Source organism: Trachypithecus francoisi, unplaced genomic scaffold, assembly GCF_009764315.1.
Source record: "Trachypithecus francoisi isolate TF-2019V2 unplaced genomic scaffold, Tfra_2.0 Lachesis_group12, whole genome shotgun sequence".
Classification (NCBI taxonomy): domain Eukaryota; kingdom Metazoa; phylum Chordata; class Mammalia; order Primates; family Cercopithecidae; genus Trachypithecus; species Trachypithecus francoisi.
This window is the reverse complement of record NW_022681457.1, coordinates 103,471,080-103,488,552: the sequence shown is the minus strand read 5'-3', so window position 1 is coordinate 103,488,552 and position 17,473 is coordinate 103,471,080. Positions and strand designations below refer to the sequence as shown.

The 17,473-nt window shown below is 46.0% G+C and overlaps 1 protein-coding gene across 1 annotated transcript; it reads left to right on the top strand.

The window, feature by feature from the left end:
* The first annotated feature begins 14,536 nt into the window (after window positions 1-14,536).
* LOC117093935 (E3 ubiquitin-protein ligase PPP1R11-like) lies at window positions 14,537-15,287 on the top strand. The gene has a single exon (XM_033229347.1). It carries the CDS (start codon window positions 14,966-14,968, stop codon window positions 15,209-15,211), a length of 246 nt encoding a protein of 81 aa, XP_033085238.1. The 5' UTR covers window positions 14,537-14,965; the 3' UTR covers window positions 15,212-15,287.
* The last annotated feature ends 2,186 nt before the right edge of the window (window positions 15,288-17,473 follow it).

Sequence of the window (17,473 nt, the reverse complement as noted above, 5' to 3'; positions counted from 1 at the left end):
ACCAACTCAATACCCTTCCAATAAGTTCCCTTGCTACTTAATCAGTCAGTTTCTGTTGTAAGCAAGACCCCTGCAGTAAGTCCTTTGTCCCCTTCGCTCTCACCTCTGAGGTTCCTGCAGCACCAAGGATCTCCCCACTCCTTGAACCCAGCAAGCCCTGGCTCTGACCATGGTCGTGTCATTTTATGGCTCTGTCACATCTCCACTACTACAGGCTCATAGCCCCCTACCCAAAACTCTAGGGGCCAGAAATGATTCAGGATTCAGAAATTTTCAGATTTTAGAAAGGTCATTTGGTACATATTCTGGGGCTACACCCAGTAATCAACTATATCAATATGTTCACAAACAGTGGGTTTTCTTAAGGCTATACATGGGATTGGTTCAGGGAAGGTTTTGCATCAAATGAGTTTTGGTGGCAAATTTATGGAAATACCTTCAGTTTTCAGAGAGTTACGAATTTCATGATGGCATCTAGTGAAATGATGAAAAAATTTCATGATGGCATCTAGTGAAATGATGAAAAAATTTCATGATGGCATCTGCGACTTTCAGATCACAGATAAGGAATTACAGCCCCATAATAAAGATTAATGGCTGGTCGGGTGTCATGGCTCATGCTTATAATCCCAGCACTTTGGGAGGTCAAGATGGGCAGATCACTTGAGGTCAGGAGTTCGAGAACAGCCTGGCCAATACAGTGAAACCCCAGCTCCATTAAAAATACAAAAATTAGCCAGGCATGGTGGCAGGCACCTTTAGTCCCAGCTACTCAGGAGGCTGAGGTGGGAGAATTGCTTGAACCCGGGAGGCGGAGGTTGCGGTGAGCCGAGATTGTGCCAGCCTGGGTGACAGAGGGAGGCTCTGTCTCCAAAAAGAAAAAAAAAAAAAAAAGACTAACGGCCAATACTAGCTAGCATTTACTGAGTACTTACTGTATGCTAGGAACTGTGCCAAGTGTTAATCCTCACCTCCATGCTAAGGTAGATATGATTTTTTAAATTTATTTATTTTCAGACAGAGTCCTGCTCTGTTGCCCAGGCTGGAGGGCAGTGGCATTATCTCGGCTCACAGCAATCTCCGCTTCCTGGGTTCAAGCAATTCTCCTGCCTCAGCCTCCTGAGTAACTGGGATTACAGGCACCTGCCACCATGCCTGGCTAATTTTTGTATTTTTCAAAGAGACGGGGTTTCACCATGTTGGCCAGGCTGGTCTCGAATTCCTGACCTCGTGATCTGCCTGCCTCAGCCTCCCAAAGTGCTGGGATTACAGGCGTGAGCCACCGTGCCCGGCTGGTAAATATGACTTTTATGCCCATTTTATAATTGAGGAAGTTGAGCATAGGGCAGAAACTTGAACTAAACTTTAAACTTGAACATATGGCAGAAACTATCCGACACTGGGAAGAGTTTATTATTTTAACAGATGGGCAAATGGAGGCTCAGAGAGGTGAAGTGACTTTCCCTCTTCACGAAACAAGAAAGCAGGTTACGATTCCGAGCCATCACGCGATCTCCCTTTGAAGGAGGGCAACAAGGGGCCCCTGGGCGTCCAGCCCAGCCCACTCCTCCCTACCCCCACTCTGCCTCGCTCTTGCTATCTAGAGCTTCACCTCACCACCCGACCCTTGTCTGTCACAAGTCTAGGCTGCAATGAGCAGGCAAGCAAGGAAGAAAATGCTAGCCCAGAGAAACATTTGCTCCAGCAAGTGAGCAAAGGAGAATGCAAATTCCTTTTCAGGAACTTGCTCCCACAGGCAAATGTCTACGCCTGCACTGACTGGTTATAAACACGCTAAACCCCCAGGTGATTTCAATTCATTGAATTCTGGGCTTGGCTCTCTCTGCCTACTTAGTCCTCAAGTGTCTCTAGAGTCGGTGGTTCCCCCAAACTTGGAGTTTCACAAATCTGCAGTTTTAAAAAGAAAAGACACAGCAAGTGATATAGAAATGCCACATAAGGGCATTAAGTAACCACAACTCCCAGAGACCTATCTCCATCCTTTCTAGATATTAAGGGCATTTTAACGCCAGCATAGGAGTACACTTAGCTGTATTAAAATCATCATGACACTTGTTCTTTTTTTGTGGCTGACAAATTAAGCCCTCAATTAGCAGCATAGCTATCCTGGTACCCAGCAGATGGCTGACCTCCATTTAAAAGGGAAATTCCTCAGGGTAAGAAGCAGTCTCACCCAGTCCATCTCTCCTACCCTAGAACAATTTTAGCTGCCTGTCATAAACACTTTCCAGAGCTAAGTGCCTTCCATAACCTAAGAGGCAATCACCTATTTTCAGCCTCATTTTACAAGTGAGAAATCTGTGGCTCAGAGAGGTTAAGTAACATGACCAAGGGCACACAGTTAATGAAGTGATAGAGCAAAAATTTAAGCTTGAGTCTGTTTAGCTGCAAAATCACCATTCTGTAATACCTTTCCAAGAAACAGAGATGCAAAGAATATAATCTGATAAGCACATACCTTGCTTTAGTGAGAGGACCCTAGGAACAATAGTTGAACAAGCAGAACAAACTGTCAGAACCAGCATCTTGAAGTTTCCAAAGAACTCGGATTCACATGGTGCTTGGGCCCTTGAAACACACATTAGGAATTCTGTTCCATGCTCTTACCATCCCTCCATTGAAAGAAAAGTGCAATGCCTCACCAAGATCTACTGTTTCTGGCTGCGAATTAATATGGATCTGCAGCAACTTCAATTCTTGCCTTCTCAGAAGAAAAAATTGAGGGGCATAAGCCAGAAGGAAAGACTGAGGCAAGTTTCAGAGCAGAAGTGAAAACTTTTTTTTTTTTTTTTTTTTTGAGACGGAGTCTCGCTCTGTTGCCCAGGCTGGAGTGCAGTGGCCTGATCTCAGCTCACTGCAAGCTCCACCTCCTGGGTTTACGCCATTCTCCTGCCTCAGCCTCCCGAGTAGCTGGGACTACAGGCGCCCGCCACCTCGCCCAGCTAGTTTTTTGTATTTTTTAGTAGAGACGGGGTTTCACCGTGTTAGCCAAGATGGTCTCGATCTCCTGACCTCGTGATCCGCCCGTCTCGGCCTCCCAAAGTGCTGCGAATACAGGCTTGAGCCACCGCGCCCGGCCGTGAAAACTTATTAAAAAGCTTCAGAGTAGGATGGAAAGGAAGTAAAGCACACTTGGAAGAGGGCCAAGCAGGCAACTTGAGACAGTCAAGTGCGCTGATTCTTCCCTTGGGGTGGGCTGTCCGCATGCTCAGTGACCTGCCAGCACTTGGGAGGGAGCATGCGCAGTGTGTTTACTGGCGTTGTACGCATGCTCCTTTGAGGCGTTCTTCCCTTACCAGGTGACTGTGCCTAGCAGGTCATATAGCAGTTAAACTCCGCCATTTTGCCTCTTAGTAGGCATGTGTGAGCCCACCTGTCCAATTCCTGAGCTCTTATCCGGGAGCTGCTGATCACCAGCTTCAGCTGTTCCTGTTTATTGGAAGAATGCCTTTCCCTGGTGCTGGCTGCAGCCAATTATTATTTTAGAGAGATGGTTAAGGACTGCCTGCCCATCACCTGGTGGTCACCTGACATTCCTGGTGTGTGGGGGGTGGGGGTGAGGGGAGCCCTCCCCTGCTCTGTTCATGTCTGACTATACCTACTACTACCTACCATAACACTACATTTGCTGTCTGACTATACCTACTGTCTACCATAACACTACCATTTGCTAACATTTCACAACATTTGCTTTCTCTGTATGTATATACATATATATATATCAGCACTGGCCAATGTAAATTTCTGTGATGATGAAAATGTTTTGTACCTTCACGGTCCAATACTGTAGCCACTGGCCACATGTAGCTGTTGTACACTTAAAATGTGGCCACTGTTAGGCCAGGCGTAGTGGCTCAAGCCTGTAATCCCAGCACTTTGGGAGGCCGAGACGGGCGGATCACGAGGTCAGGGGATCAAGACCATCCTGGCTAACATGGTGAAACCCCGTCTCTACTAAAAAATACAAAAAACTAGCCGGGCGAGGTGGCGGGCGCCTGTAGTCCCAGCTACTCGGGAGGCTGAGGCAGGAGAATGGTGTGAACCCAGGAAGCAGAGCTTGCAGTGAGCTAAGATCCGGCCGCTGCACTCCAGCCTGGGCGACAGAGCGAGACTCCGTCTCAAAAAAAAAAAAAAAAAGAAAAATGTGGCCACTGTAACTGAGGAAGAGGATTTTTTTTTTCTTTTTTGAGACGGAGTCTTGCTCTGTCGCCCAGGCTGGAGTGCAGTGGCACAATCTCGGCTCACTACAAGCTCTACCTCCCAGGTTCACGCCATTCTCCTGCCTCAGCCTCCCAAGTACCTGGAACTACAGGTGCCTGCCACCACGCCCAGCTAATTTTATATATATATATATATTTTTAGTATAGACAGGGTTTCACCATGTTAGCCAGGATGGTCTCGATCTCCTGACCTCATGATCCGCCCACCTCGGCCTCTCAAAGTGCTGGGATTACAGGCACGAGACACCACGCCCGGCCAGGAACAGAATTTTCAATTGTATTTATTTTTAATTAATTTAAAATTAAGCATAAAAAACATGTGGCTAGTGGTGCTGTATTGGACAACACAGCCCATGGAAATATATTCTTGCATTTTGCTGAACTACTTGAAAATAAGTTTCAGACATCATGACACTTCATCCTTAAATTTTTATTTCTTCAGAATAAGGACATTTTTCCTACGTAACCCGGGTACGCTTGTGAGAGGCGTTTGAACCAGAGCAACTCTGTCTTAAATAGGGGCTAGGGAAAAGAAGGCTGAGACTGACTGGGCTGCATTCCCAGGAGGTTAGGCATTCTTAGTCACAGGATGAGATTGGAAGTCAGCACAAGATACAGATCATAAAGACCTTGCTGATAAAACAGGATGCAGTAGGCTGGGCGCGGTGGCTCACGCTGTAATCCCAGCACTTTGGGAGGCTGAGGTGGACGGATCACTTGCGGTCAGGAGTTCTAGACCATCCTGGCCAACATGGTGAAGCCCCATCTCTACTAAAAATACAAAAATTAGCCGGGTGTGGTGGTGAACAGCTGTAATCCCAGCTACTCAGGTGGCTGAGGCAGGAGAATCACCTGAATTCGGGAGGCGGAGGGTGCAGTGAACTGAGATTACCCCACTACACACCAGCCTGGGTGACAGGTGAGAGTCTGTCTCAAAAAAAAACAAACAAAAAAAACAAAAAACGGCTGGGTGTGGTGGCTCACGCCTGTAATCCCAGCACTTTGGGAGGCTAAGGTGGGTGGATCACCTGAGGTCAGGAGTTCGAGAGCAGCCTGGGCAACATGGTGAAACCCTGTCTCTACTAAAAATACAAAAATTAGCTGGGCATGATGACAGGCGCCTGTAATCCCAGCTACTTGGGAGGCTGAGGTGGGAAAATCACTTGAACCTGGGAGGCGGAGGTTGCAGTGAGCTGAAATCGTGCCACTGCACTCCAGCCTGGGCGAAAGACGGAGACTTTGTCTCAAAAACAAAACACGATGCAGTAAAGAAGCTGACCAAAACCAAGATGGCCACGAAAGTGACCTCTGGTCATCCTCACTGTTCATTACAAGCTAATTATAATGCATTAGCTTGCTGAAAGACACTCCCACAAGTGTCATGACAGTTTATAAATGCCATGGCAATGTCTGGAAATTACTCTATATGGTCTAAAAAGGGGAGGAAACCCTCAGTTCCCGGAATTGCCCACCCTTTCGTGAGAAACTCATGAATCATCCACCCCTCATTTAGCATATAATCAAGAAATTACTATAAGTATGATCAGTTGACTAGCCCATGCCACTGCTCTGGCTATGGAGTAGCCATTCTTTATTCCTTTACTTTCTTAATAAACTTGCTTTCTCTTTACTCTAGTGATTTGTTTTTCTAAGACCACCAGAGCGAGCACAAAAGAACCAGCGAGTAGGCAAGGCTAAAAGCAAAACTGCAAATTTATTCTTTGGTCATCTAGCTCCAGAGAAAAAGGTATGGGGGTGAAGTCTGTTGGCCTCCGGCAAAGGAGGCCGAGAGAGTCACCCAGTAGAGCTCTCGGGCAGAGTTCCTAATGCAGTCCCGACAAAGGTAGGGGCTGAGGAAGCCCGCCCCACGCGTCTGCCAGGAGTTGCTTTTCTAGGAGTGGAAGGGCAATAGGCGGGGCACGGGCGTGTCGGGGGAGGTGGGGGGGGGGCGCTCCGCAGGTGCCACCAGGTAAATCTTGGTCTCTTTGGATTGGTATCACCTGGCGCATGCCTGATTAATCTGCACCTTCCCGGGCGTCAGCTGCATTTTCACCCGCGCGAGAAAAGCCGGTGATGAAGAACCCGGAAATGCGCCATCTTGCTTCCGTTCGTCCAAACAGTCCAACCTTTTATTGGTAATAGTGATAAGGGGCGCCGTGGTCTGTCTGGCTACTTCCTGCTATTAAGGGGCGTCGTTAAGGTCGGGGCCTATGGTTGGTATTTGGACGTACGGATGAAGCATTTGGTTGAAGGTGATGCGAGTGATTTCTTGAATCAGAAGACTGAGGCCTATAAGGGATGTGGAATTTCCAGGTGATGTGTAGGAGGGCTGCCACCTATTGAACTACCTTGGAGATGAATGCTAGACCGTTGTCGGATTGAAGAGTGACCGAGAGGCCAAACCTGCTATCAGGAGAGTTACCCGCGGCTCGGCGAGGGTGATGGGGGTCCCTGAGTCTCGGCACCTTCAGTTGTCATCGTCCAGATGTAGGAGCTGGAAGGAGCTCCCAGGATCCTGGGAAAGGGAGTCACGTTGAGACACGGCACCTGTTCCCAGGGTGGGGCAATCAAACTTCCAGTGTCCTTCCCCAGAGAGGCCGTGAGAGTGAGGGAAGCGGGTCTCAGGTCCTGGTCCGTCTGCGGCGTGGGAGCAGGAGGAGGTTCCTCAACCCTTAGAGGCCTGAGGAGGGGTCTCCTCCCAGGTCTTCGGCACCAACTGGTTTGTTTTTCTGGTAGAGCTCTCAGGCAGAGTTCCTAATGCAGTCCCGACAAAGGTGGGGGCTGAGGAAGCCCACCCCACGCGTCTGCCAGGAGTTGCTTTTCTAGGAGTGGAAGGGCAATAGGCGGGGCACGGGCGTGTCGGGGGAGGTGGGGGGGGGGCGCTCCGCAGGTGCCACCAGGTAAATCTTGGTCTCTTTGGATTGGTATCACCTGGCGCATGCCTGATTAATCTGCACCTTCCCGGGCGTCAGCTGCATTTTCACCCGCGCGAGAAAAGCCGGTGATGAAGAACCCGGAAATGCGCCATCTTGCTTCCGTTCGTCCAAACATCTAGGAACTTGTCCCAAATTATTATTTATTTATTTATTTATTTTTTGAGAGACAGAGTCTCACTCTGTCACCCAGGCTGGAGTGCAGTGGCGTGATCTCGGCTCACTGCAACCTCCGCCTCCCAGGTTCAAGTGATTCTCCTGCCTCAGCTTCCCAAGTAGCTGGGACTACAGGTGCGTGCCACCATGTCTAGCTAATTTTTGTATGTTTTAGTAGAGACGGGGTCTCACTATATGTTGGCCAGGTTGGTCTCAAACTCCTGACCTCAAGTGATCTGCCTGCCTCAGCCTCCCAAAGTGCTGGGATTACAGGTGTGAGCCACCGCGCCTGGCCCTCAATTCTTTAATGGGTGAGGTCCAAGAATCCTCTTTTGGGTTCTGGATCCGGACGCCTTTCTGGTAACATCTTCTTGGCTACCACAAAGGTAGTATACCGAGGAGACCCCCAACTCGAAGGAAAGAGACTGAAGCACCAATTTTCCGACTTTGGGTAAGTGGCAGGGTACATTTTACCTGGGTAAAAGATGGAATTGAATTAAAGGCCCAACTTAGGACAGTTAGTTTCTCCTGAGACAGACACAGTTAAAGGCCCTCTTAATAAAAGGCAAGGATGCTTGACCGAACTTGGGTTCAAGGCCCAACTTAGGAGGGTAAGAGTCCTTCCTAATATTTAGAGGGTTAGAATCTTTCCTCAGTAAAGTCCCTCTTGGTTAAAAAATGGGTTTGGGCTGGGAGCGGTGGCTCATGCCTGTAATCCTAGCTCTTAGGGAGGGACAGGCAGGGAGACAGCTTGAGCCCAGGAGTTCAAGACCTGCCTGGACAATATATTGAGACCCCATTCTCCACCAAAAGGAAAAAAAAGGATTTGGCATTATGGGATGTTTACCTATCTTTGAATTAATCTGCCTTGCGCTGCTTGCTGATGGCTATGGGTGACAGGATTAGACATGTACAGGACCATGGGACATAGGAGCTTTTTCCTCCCCCAAAAGAGGGCAACTTGAGAGCTGATGGGTCTGCTGCATAAGATCCCTTCGTGACTGACAAGCAGCTGCCTGAACTTTTGAGTCAGTGTCGCTGCAACGGGGGGGTCTTTCTCCCACCCGCCTGAGCTCCTTGCCTTCCCCACCTCATCGCAGGCAATGCTTTTCTCTCTCTCGTTCTCTCCTTTCCCTTTCCTATCTTTTCTGTTATTCATCGCGACCATCTTGCCCAGAGACCAAATGTTGAAACTGCTGGTCAGAGGTCACTCCACCCCACTTTGAATAAAGATGATAGGGCCCAAACAGGGGCAAGTTTGAGCCTTACCAGTTTAATATTGGGTGCTAAGCAGAGTGGTTAATATGTATGTTTTGTCTCACGTATTTTGTTCTGGCCGGATGGAAAACTTGGTTATCCCATGCAATCCCTTGAATGGCATCTTACAAAATTGAGAGGCTTTTTCCTGTGGTTCCATGGAAAGGAAAAAGATGATTTCCTTGGTGTTGCAGCTTGGCCCCCAGGGCTATGGTGCAGCAAGCAGGGTCACTAAGGTCACTCAGGGAAAGGGAACCCAGAAACCTGGCATGCAGGCAAAAGGGTAAGAATTTCTCACTGGTCAGGCTTGTGTGCTCTCTCTGTGCAAACTGGTTGTAGGAATCGTAAAAGATCACTGTCTCTGCAGAGTTTTGATTAATGAGAAAAAGGATTTGTGAGGCTAGTCTTAAACCATAGTGAATCTGGTGTACTTTGTGCTATGAATTTGTCTTTCTATATCGTTCTGTCATAAAGAGGGGTACCTTATGATGGAACATGGGCTTAGAACCCCATAAGCCTGCTGTTCAAACCAGCCCGGCAAACTGGTCAGTTACAAACTTTGCTGCAGGTCCCTGAAGCAAACAAAAAAAAAAAACTGGGTGAGGTTTGTATTAGTCCGTTTTCACACTGCCATAAAGAAATACCTGAGACCGGATAAATTATAAAGGAAAGAGGTTTAATTGACATAGTTCCACATAGCTGGGAAGGCCTCAGGAAACTTACAATCAGGGTGGAAGGCAAAGGAAAAGCAAGGCACCTTCTTCACAAGGCAGCAGGAGAGAGAGAAGAGCGAAGGAGAAACTTCCAAATACTAATAAAACCATCAGATCTCATGAGAACTCACTCACTCTCATGAGAAAAGCATGGGGGAAACAGCCCCCATGATCCAATCACCTCCCTCCCTCAACACATGAGGATTACAGGTCCCTCCCTTGACATGTGGGGATTACAATTTGAGATGAGATTTTGGTAGGGACATGGAGTCAAATCATATTAAGGTTTCCCTCTGGTCTTGTTTGATGTCTTTGGGAGCTTGACCTTATACCACATGGCGGTACTTTCTCTTGGTTTCCACCATCCAGGGAACAGGAGTTTTGGGATTCATGTCATAGTTAGCCTTAAAAATTATCTTGAGGCTGGGTGCGGTGGCTCACGCCTGTAATCCCAGCACTTTGGGAGCCCGAGGTGGGCTTATCACCTGAGGTCAGGAGTTCACAACTAGCCTGGCCAACATGATGAAACCCCATCTCTACTAAAAATACAAAAATTAGCTGGGCATGGTGGCACGTGCTTGTAATCTCAGCTATTTGGGAGGCTGAGGCAGAAGAATCTCTTGAACTCTGGAGGCAGAGGTTGCAGTGAGCCAAGATTGAGCCACTGCACTCCAGCCTGGGCGACAGAGTGAGACTTCATCTCAAAAAAAAAAAATTACCTTGAGCAGTTAAAAGCCATTGCAAGCTAAAAATTGACTGCTCTAGGCTCCTTCTGGGAACAGCAATGGAGACTGCCCAGTGGTGTAGCTCAGTAGCTAAGGCTTTGTCTTTTTCACAATGGTGGCCCAGGTTCCATTTTTGGCCTAGGAAATGAGTTATTTCTGTCATGTGGCTTTTACCATTCATTGAGTCTCCCTCCCTCCATGAACAACTTCTGACTTCCCTTCTTGAATCTTCCTTTCTCTGAGCACCTGAGGTGCTATGAGGTTACCTTTGGTAAAGTTCAAAAGCCAGAAATATTGGCCATTTGGCCAGGCTACTGTTGGGTAATAAGAGATTTAAAAAGATTTCTTTTTTAAAGAGTGCTATGGTTAAAATCAGCTTAGTTAAAAGCAGATATTCAAGTTATAAGTATATTTAAAAGGCCTTTATATTTTTTTCTCTTTTGGATCTTATTTTTCTAAAGAAAAAAAATTGTTTTCTCCTTAGTTGACTGAATTGTTTTTCTCCAGTTTGTCTTCTTGTCCCTGTCCACATCAGAGGACCTAAGATAATTTCTTTTTTTTTTTTAAGACAGAGTCTTGCTCTGTCGCCCAGGCTGGAGTGCAATGGTGCAATCTTGGCTCACTGCAACCTCTGCCTCCTGGGGTTCAAGAGATTCTCCCACCTCAGCCTCCCGAGTAGCTGGGATTACAGGCATCTGCCACCACGCCCAGCTAATTTTTGTATTTTTTTAGTAGAGATGGAGTTTCACTATGTTGGCCAGGCTGGTCTCAAATTCCTGACCCTGTGATCCGCCCGCCTCAGCTTCCCAAAGTGCTGGGATTACAGGCATGAGCCTCCGCAACCGGCCAAGAGGACCTAAGGTAGTTTCTAACAGCCTGTGACTCCTTGGGAAGAACAGAGGAGATGCCACAGATACTGTTTTGGGAAAAACCTCTATTTTCCTCCTGAAACTCCAGGAATTAGAACTGAATAGATTGATCCCTCTTGAAATCTAATACTCTGTTCTGTTTTGCATTGCATTATCTGACGTTTTTTACTTTGGGTGGGGGGGTATCAGAAATTACTTCACATTATGAGAGAGCTTTGGTGTGTAATAACTAGGCAGAGGGTATACTTTTGGGCATCGCTAATGGCAATTAAGGGAGGATTCTCAGCTCTTTACATGTTTGGATCAGAGAAGCATGCTCTTGGCTGCCTAGAAGGTATGGATATGTCCCCACCGCCACTGAGAGATAAGACTCCATTGGGAGATGGGCTGATTCCCTCCTTTTTGGGGATCCAGGATCTGGTATAAAAATGAGACCCTTAATTTGGGGGGATCTGTTTTGCCTTCCAGCTGTATGGGCTTATTAGGTCCTAGAAATTAGCTAGGCGTGGTGGCTCACGCCTGTAATCCTAGCACTTTAGGAGGCCGAGGTGGGTTGATCACATGAGACCAGGAGTTCAAGACCAGCCTAGCCAATATGACGAAACCCCATCTCTACTAAAAATACAAAAATTAGCTAGGTGTGGTGGTGCATGCCTGTAATCCCAACTACTCGGGAAGCTGAGACATGACAATCACTTGAACCTGGGAGGCAGAGATTGCAGTGAACTGATATTGCACCACTGCACTCTAGCCTGAGTGACAGTGAGACCCTGTCTCAAAAATATGTAATAATTTTTTTTTTTTTTTTTTGAGACGGAGTCTCGCTCTGTCGCCCAGGCTGGAGTGCAGTGGCCGGATCTCAGCTCACTGCAAGCTCCGCCTGCCAGGTTTACGCCATTCTCCTGCCTCAGCCTCCCAAGTAGCTGGGACTACAGGCGCCCGCCACCTCGCCCGGCTAGTTTTTTGTATTTTTTAGTAGAGACGGGGTTTCACCGTGTTAGCCAGGATGGTCTCGATCTCCTGACCTCGTGATCCGCCCGTCTCGGCCTCCCAAAGTGCTGGGATTACAAGCTTGAGCCACCGCACCCGGCCGTAAATAATTTTTTTAAAAGAAACTACATGCTCTAAAAAGAAAATTAAAAACTGGCAAATGAAAAATCTTACAACTACTGGATCTTCTGTGTATCTTTATGTGTTGTATGTGTGATGTTTGTATAAGAAAGAGCTCTGATTAATTGGTTTAAAAATAATAAGCACTTAAATATTTTGTCAGAAAAATAAAAACCACAATGCTTTTTAGTTCATGTGACTTTAGTAAGCTTTGGGAAATAAAGACAGTTTTAAAGATTATTGGTAAAATAAAAATGTCTTCGAAATTTAGATATTTGGTCTAAATTAGGCAGGCCAGCTATTAGGTTTGCTAAATGCTTTAATGTCCTAAACTGCTTCTTTGACTTTTGAAAATCTTTCCACTGACCTGCTTTTAAGTCATTAAAGTCTGGGGACAGGTGGAGTTAGTCATGACCCGCAGCTGGAAAGAGTTAAACCTCATCTGCATTTCTGTCTGGTGTCTTAGGTTCTACTCCTGGTACATAATTAGAATCACTTACCAGATTTTTCAGCAAAAATAAAAGTTGCTAAGAGTTAACATTGTAACATGTAATTGAGACTATTGAAGAAGCACTTCTACTTGCAAGGTGTGTAAGAAAAGTGAAATGTGAGGCCAGGCCTGGTGCCTCACACCTGTCATCCCAGCACTTTGGGAGACCGAGGCGAGTGGATCACCTGAGGTCAGGAGTTTGAGACCAGCCTGGCTAACATGGCAAAACCACGTCTCCACTAAAAATACAAAAATTAGTCGGGTGTGGTGGTGAGCTACTTAGTCCCAGCTACTGGGGAGGCTGAGGCAGGAGAATCGCTTGAACCTGGGAGGCAGAAGTTGCAGTGAGCTGAGATCGCGCCATTACACTCCAGCCTTGGCAACAGAGTGAGACTCCGTCTCAAAAAAAAAAAAAGAAAAGTGAAATATGTGTTTGGTAAAAGATTATAAGAAGGCATGGGAATGTGTGTGCTTTCTTTTTGGCCTAGTTTATAGGGTTAAAGGATTGTTTTAAGTTAGATAGGATAAAGCTGAAGGTTTGAGCAAGTTGCATACGATTTGTGAAAAATTAATCTTGTAAAAGAAATTCCGCTTAGAAAGTAAAAAGTTTCCTCTTCAAAGTTTCTCTTCTTGTTAAAAAATAAATCATAAGTGTTAGAAAGAATATTTATTTTAAAAACTAACTTCTTTCAAGCCTCCTTGCTTTGTGCTAATAACTCTTTGTTAAGCCCTATTCTATGTAGCTGTTAAATATTTTTAAAAAGTACATTCGATGTACTTGTACTTTAATCAAACTATTTATGCTAAACGTGCTCACAGGCATGTTCCAACTTGCAGCTTATGCCTCTTCCTTATTTAAAAATATTATTACTTTTCTAAGTCCTTTCGCAAGCAACTTCCTCTTTTCCTTTGTTCTCTATTGCCTTTATCTATTTTAAAAAGTTTTAAAATATTAGCCAGTCAGGTTTTAGTTTAAATTGTAAGGTCTAGCTCCAGCCAGTGAAGACAAAACACAGTAGCAAAAACAAGCTGCTTAAAAAATAAACAGTGCTGGCCGGGCTCGGTGGCTCATGCCTGTAATCCCAGCACCATGGGAGGCCGCGGTGGGCAGATCACCTGAGGTCGGGAGTTCGAGACCAGCCTGACCAATATGGAGAAACTCCGTCTCTACTAAAAAAATTAGCCGGGCGTGGTGGCACATGCCTGTAATCCCAGCTACTAGGGAGGCTGAGGCAGGAGAATCGCTTGAACCCGGGAGGCGGAGGTTGCGGTGAGCCGAGAATGGCGCCATTGCACTCCAGCCTGGGCAAGAAGAGCAAAACTCCGTCTCAGAAAAATAAAAGATAAAAAAAAATAAACATTGCTTCCCTCAGTTCAGGTGTGCTCTCGTCATTGTTCCATCTGCAAAAAGCACCCTTTCTGCAAAAAGTAAAATTACCTTGCTAAAAAAACTTTTTGTCTAAATGCTAATTTTTCCTTACAGTACCAAAAAACAAGCATTTTACATATAACATTCTGTGTGTAAACATATTGGCTGAAATTAAAGTTTTTCCATAAATTGAACATTGGAATAAAAGCACAAGAGGGTTTTCTATTTTTTTCTTTTTTTTCTTTTGAGCCAGAGTCTCTGTCGCCCAGGCTGGAGTGCAGTGGTGTGATCTCAACTCACTGCAACCTCCACCTCCTGGTTCAAGCGATTCTCTTGCCTCTGCCTCCCGAGTAGTTGGGACTATAGGTGCACACCACTCCGCCCAGCTATTTTTTTTTTTTTTTTTTTGTATTTTTAGTAGAGATGGGGTTTCACCATGTTGGTCAGGCTGGTCTCAAACTCCTGACCTCTAAAAATCCACCCACCTTGGCCTCCCAAAGTGCTGGGATTACAGGTATGAGCCACCAGGCTTGGCCATGAACAAGATTTGATGTAATATTAAAGGATAATGAAGATTTTTGTTTGCCTTTTGAATAAACCACAGGAAAAAGAAAGGAAAGACAAGAGATAGATTGTTTGGAAAGCTAAGTCTTCCCTCTATCAATAAGTAAAGTTTTATGCCTTTAAAATTTTTTGAGTTATTTTTGGCTAAATGAATAACTTAGGGTGACCTAGAATTCTATTTTATAATAGCAAGTATTTTAAACCTTTGATATTTGACAAACTTTCCAAAATCAAATTATAAATTATATCTTTTTCTGACTTAATTAATGTTTTAGATATTAGATCCCCTAAAGTCCAAAAATGACATATTTGACTTATTTGTATAAAAAAATCACCCAGAAGCAGAGCTGGAAGTGGAGTTGGTCAGGTTATCCCCATGGGTGGAGAAGAGGAGGCCCAGGAGGAGGGGGTAAAAAGAAGGTGGAGGATCCTGGCTACCACTGAATCCAATACTGCTTAGCCTAGACCTCAGAGGCATAAAAAGAGAAGGGTGTCTCATCCCCCTTCCTCCTCTCCTCCCTCTCCTGAGCCTTAAGCCATGGCCGAGGCAGGGGCTGGGCTGAGCGAGACCGGCACTGAGACAACGGTTACCGTGACAACCGAGCCCGAGAACCACAGCTTTCCCATCAAACTTTGGAAACGGAAGCCAGAGAAAAAGGTGGAATGGACAAGTGACACGGTGGACAATGAGTGCATACGCCGCCGCTCATCAAAATGCTGCTGTATTTATGAAAAACCCCGGGCTTTTGGCGACAGCTCCACGGAAAGTGATGAGGAGGAATAAGAGGGCTGTGGTCATACACACTGTGTACGTGGCCACCTCAAAGGATGGCGTCGTGCAACCCTGGGACCGACCCCCACCACGCCTTCCCGGCCTCCTGACCCTTCCCAGCCCCCAGCAGGGCCAATGCAGCGCTAAATTCCTCTTTCCCCCACCCTTCCTGAATGTATCCACGTGGCTTCTTCTCCAGTACCCTCCTTCTCTTTCTTCTGCCTCATAGAGGGAAGAGGAAGAGGAGGATAGACAGATCCTGGAATTCTGACTTGCTGCTATTTCAGAACTCAGACTCCTGAGTTCCCCGAGTTCTCATTTTTCCTCCCAATACCCACCCTTCTCTCTCGAGGGATCTAGGCACCTTGGTCCCAGCCTCTTCCTTTTGTTCTCGCTGTCAAACTGCCTGTCCTGGGATCTGGTTATCTTGGCGGTGCACTCTCAACTTGAGTAGCAAACACCGAAATTGGGTTTTCAACAGTCCCAGCTTTCACTGCCAGGGTCCCAGTTAGATTCCAAAAACTCTCACCCTGACTGTGCTTGCTAATACTGGTTTAGAGCTATCCCACTAAAATATTTAATCCTCATTCTTAGTCCTTGCCTGTGGGATATGAGGTCCTACAGGAGACCTCAGGGCTCCCAGCCCTTCTGCTAACTCTCCTCATGCCCTCAAGAGGAGTTAGTCAAGAGAGTTCCTTGTCATTCTTACCTCTAATGGAAGATGGAACAGAAATAATCACATCCTTTCTTCCCACCCTTCTCCTGTGATCTAGGATTTCTGACAAAGCTGGCTTGAAACTGGTCATTTAGAGCCAACTATCTTCTCAGCCTTTTGTTTTTCAGCTTCAGAGACAGATTCAGTAGAGTCCCAAGGACCTGGGTCCCTGGGAGAGGAAGGAAAAGGGAAGGAGCAAAGAGATGGGGGTATATCCCCTACACTACACTCTTACCTCTTAATTCCTAGGCTTTGATTTCTCTGCCAGCCCAGATGTTCAGTTCTCTTGGCCCTCCCTACCCCTTTGCTGGGATCTGGTTGTCATTTTCTTTTGCCAGTTCTTTTGCCATACACAGTTGTAGAGACCAGTCAAATCCACACCACCACTGAGATCTCATTCATTGCCACAGATGCACAAAATAAATAACCCAAAATCACATGCACAAAAAGTCATACAGGAAGCATTGTCAAATATGAAACGGTGTTTGGCTTTCTTTGGGTTTAGTTGTATAAATATGTTATTGGTATGTGTTCCAAAATTATGGGAAATGCCTATGTTATTAATAGTTATCATTGTTATGTAAAATCATTGAAAGCCATAGAAGTAACCACAATTCCTAGTCAAGTGTGACTTTAACAATGGCTGTCCTAAGACTTTTTGTCATCCACAGACAATTGTTGTCTTGTTTTAATCTTCTTTGAAAGGTGGTTTATAATTAGCTATAGGTCTTTGACAGGTGCTCTTTTTTTTTTTTTTTTTTGAGACGGAGTCTCACTCTGTCGCCCAGACTGGAGTGTGGTGGCGAGATCTCCACTCACTGCAAGCTCCGCCTCCCGGGTTCACACCATTCTCCTGCCTCAGCCTCCTGAGTAGCTGGGACTACAGGCACCCGCCACTGTGCCCAGCTAATTTTTGTATTTTTAGAGTAGAGACAGGGTTTCACTGTGTTAGCCAAGATGGTCTCGATCTCCTGACCTTGTGATCCGCCCATCTCGGCCTCCCAAAGTGCTGGGATTACAGGCGTGAGCCACTGCGCCCAGCCTTGACGGGTGCTCTTAAAGGCAGGTTTCTGATAACTTTGGAGACTGTGACATTAGAATAGAGGAAAAACTTTCAGGACTGTCATAGAGAGCTAAAATGTTTATGAATATCAAGCAGAACAGGTGTTAATTGCATGGACTGAACTAATAACAGAAGACTGAAATAATCCTTTTATGACTTTTTGCTTAAAATGTTGCTGATCCTTTGTTTTGTTTTTCAGAGGCAAGATAACTTTTAAGTTATTTACTTTTTTTTTTTTTTTTTTGAGACAGAGTCTCGCTCTGCTGCCCAGGCTGGAGTGCAGTGGCGCAATTTCAGCTCACCACGACCTGCACTTCCTAGGTTCAAGCAATTCTTGTGCATCAGACTCCTGAGTAGCTGGGACTACAGGTGCGCACCACCACACCCAGCTAATTTTTTATATTGTTAGTAGAGACAGGGTTTTGCCATGTTGACCAGGCTGATCTCAAACTCCTGACCTCACGTGATCTGTCCACCTCAGCTTCCCAAAGTGTTG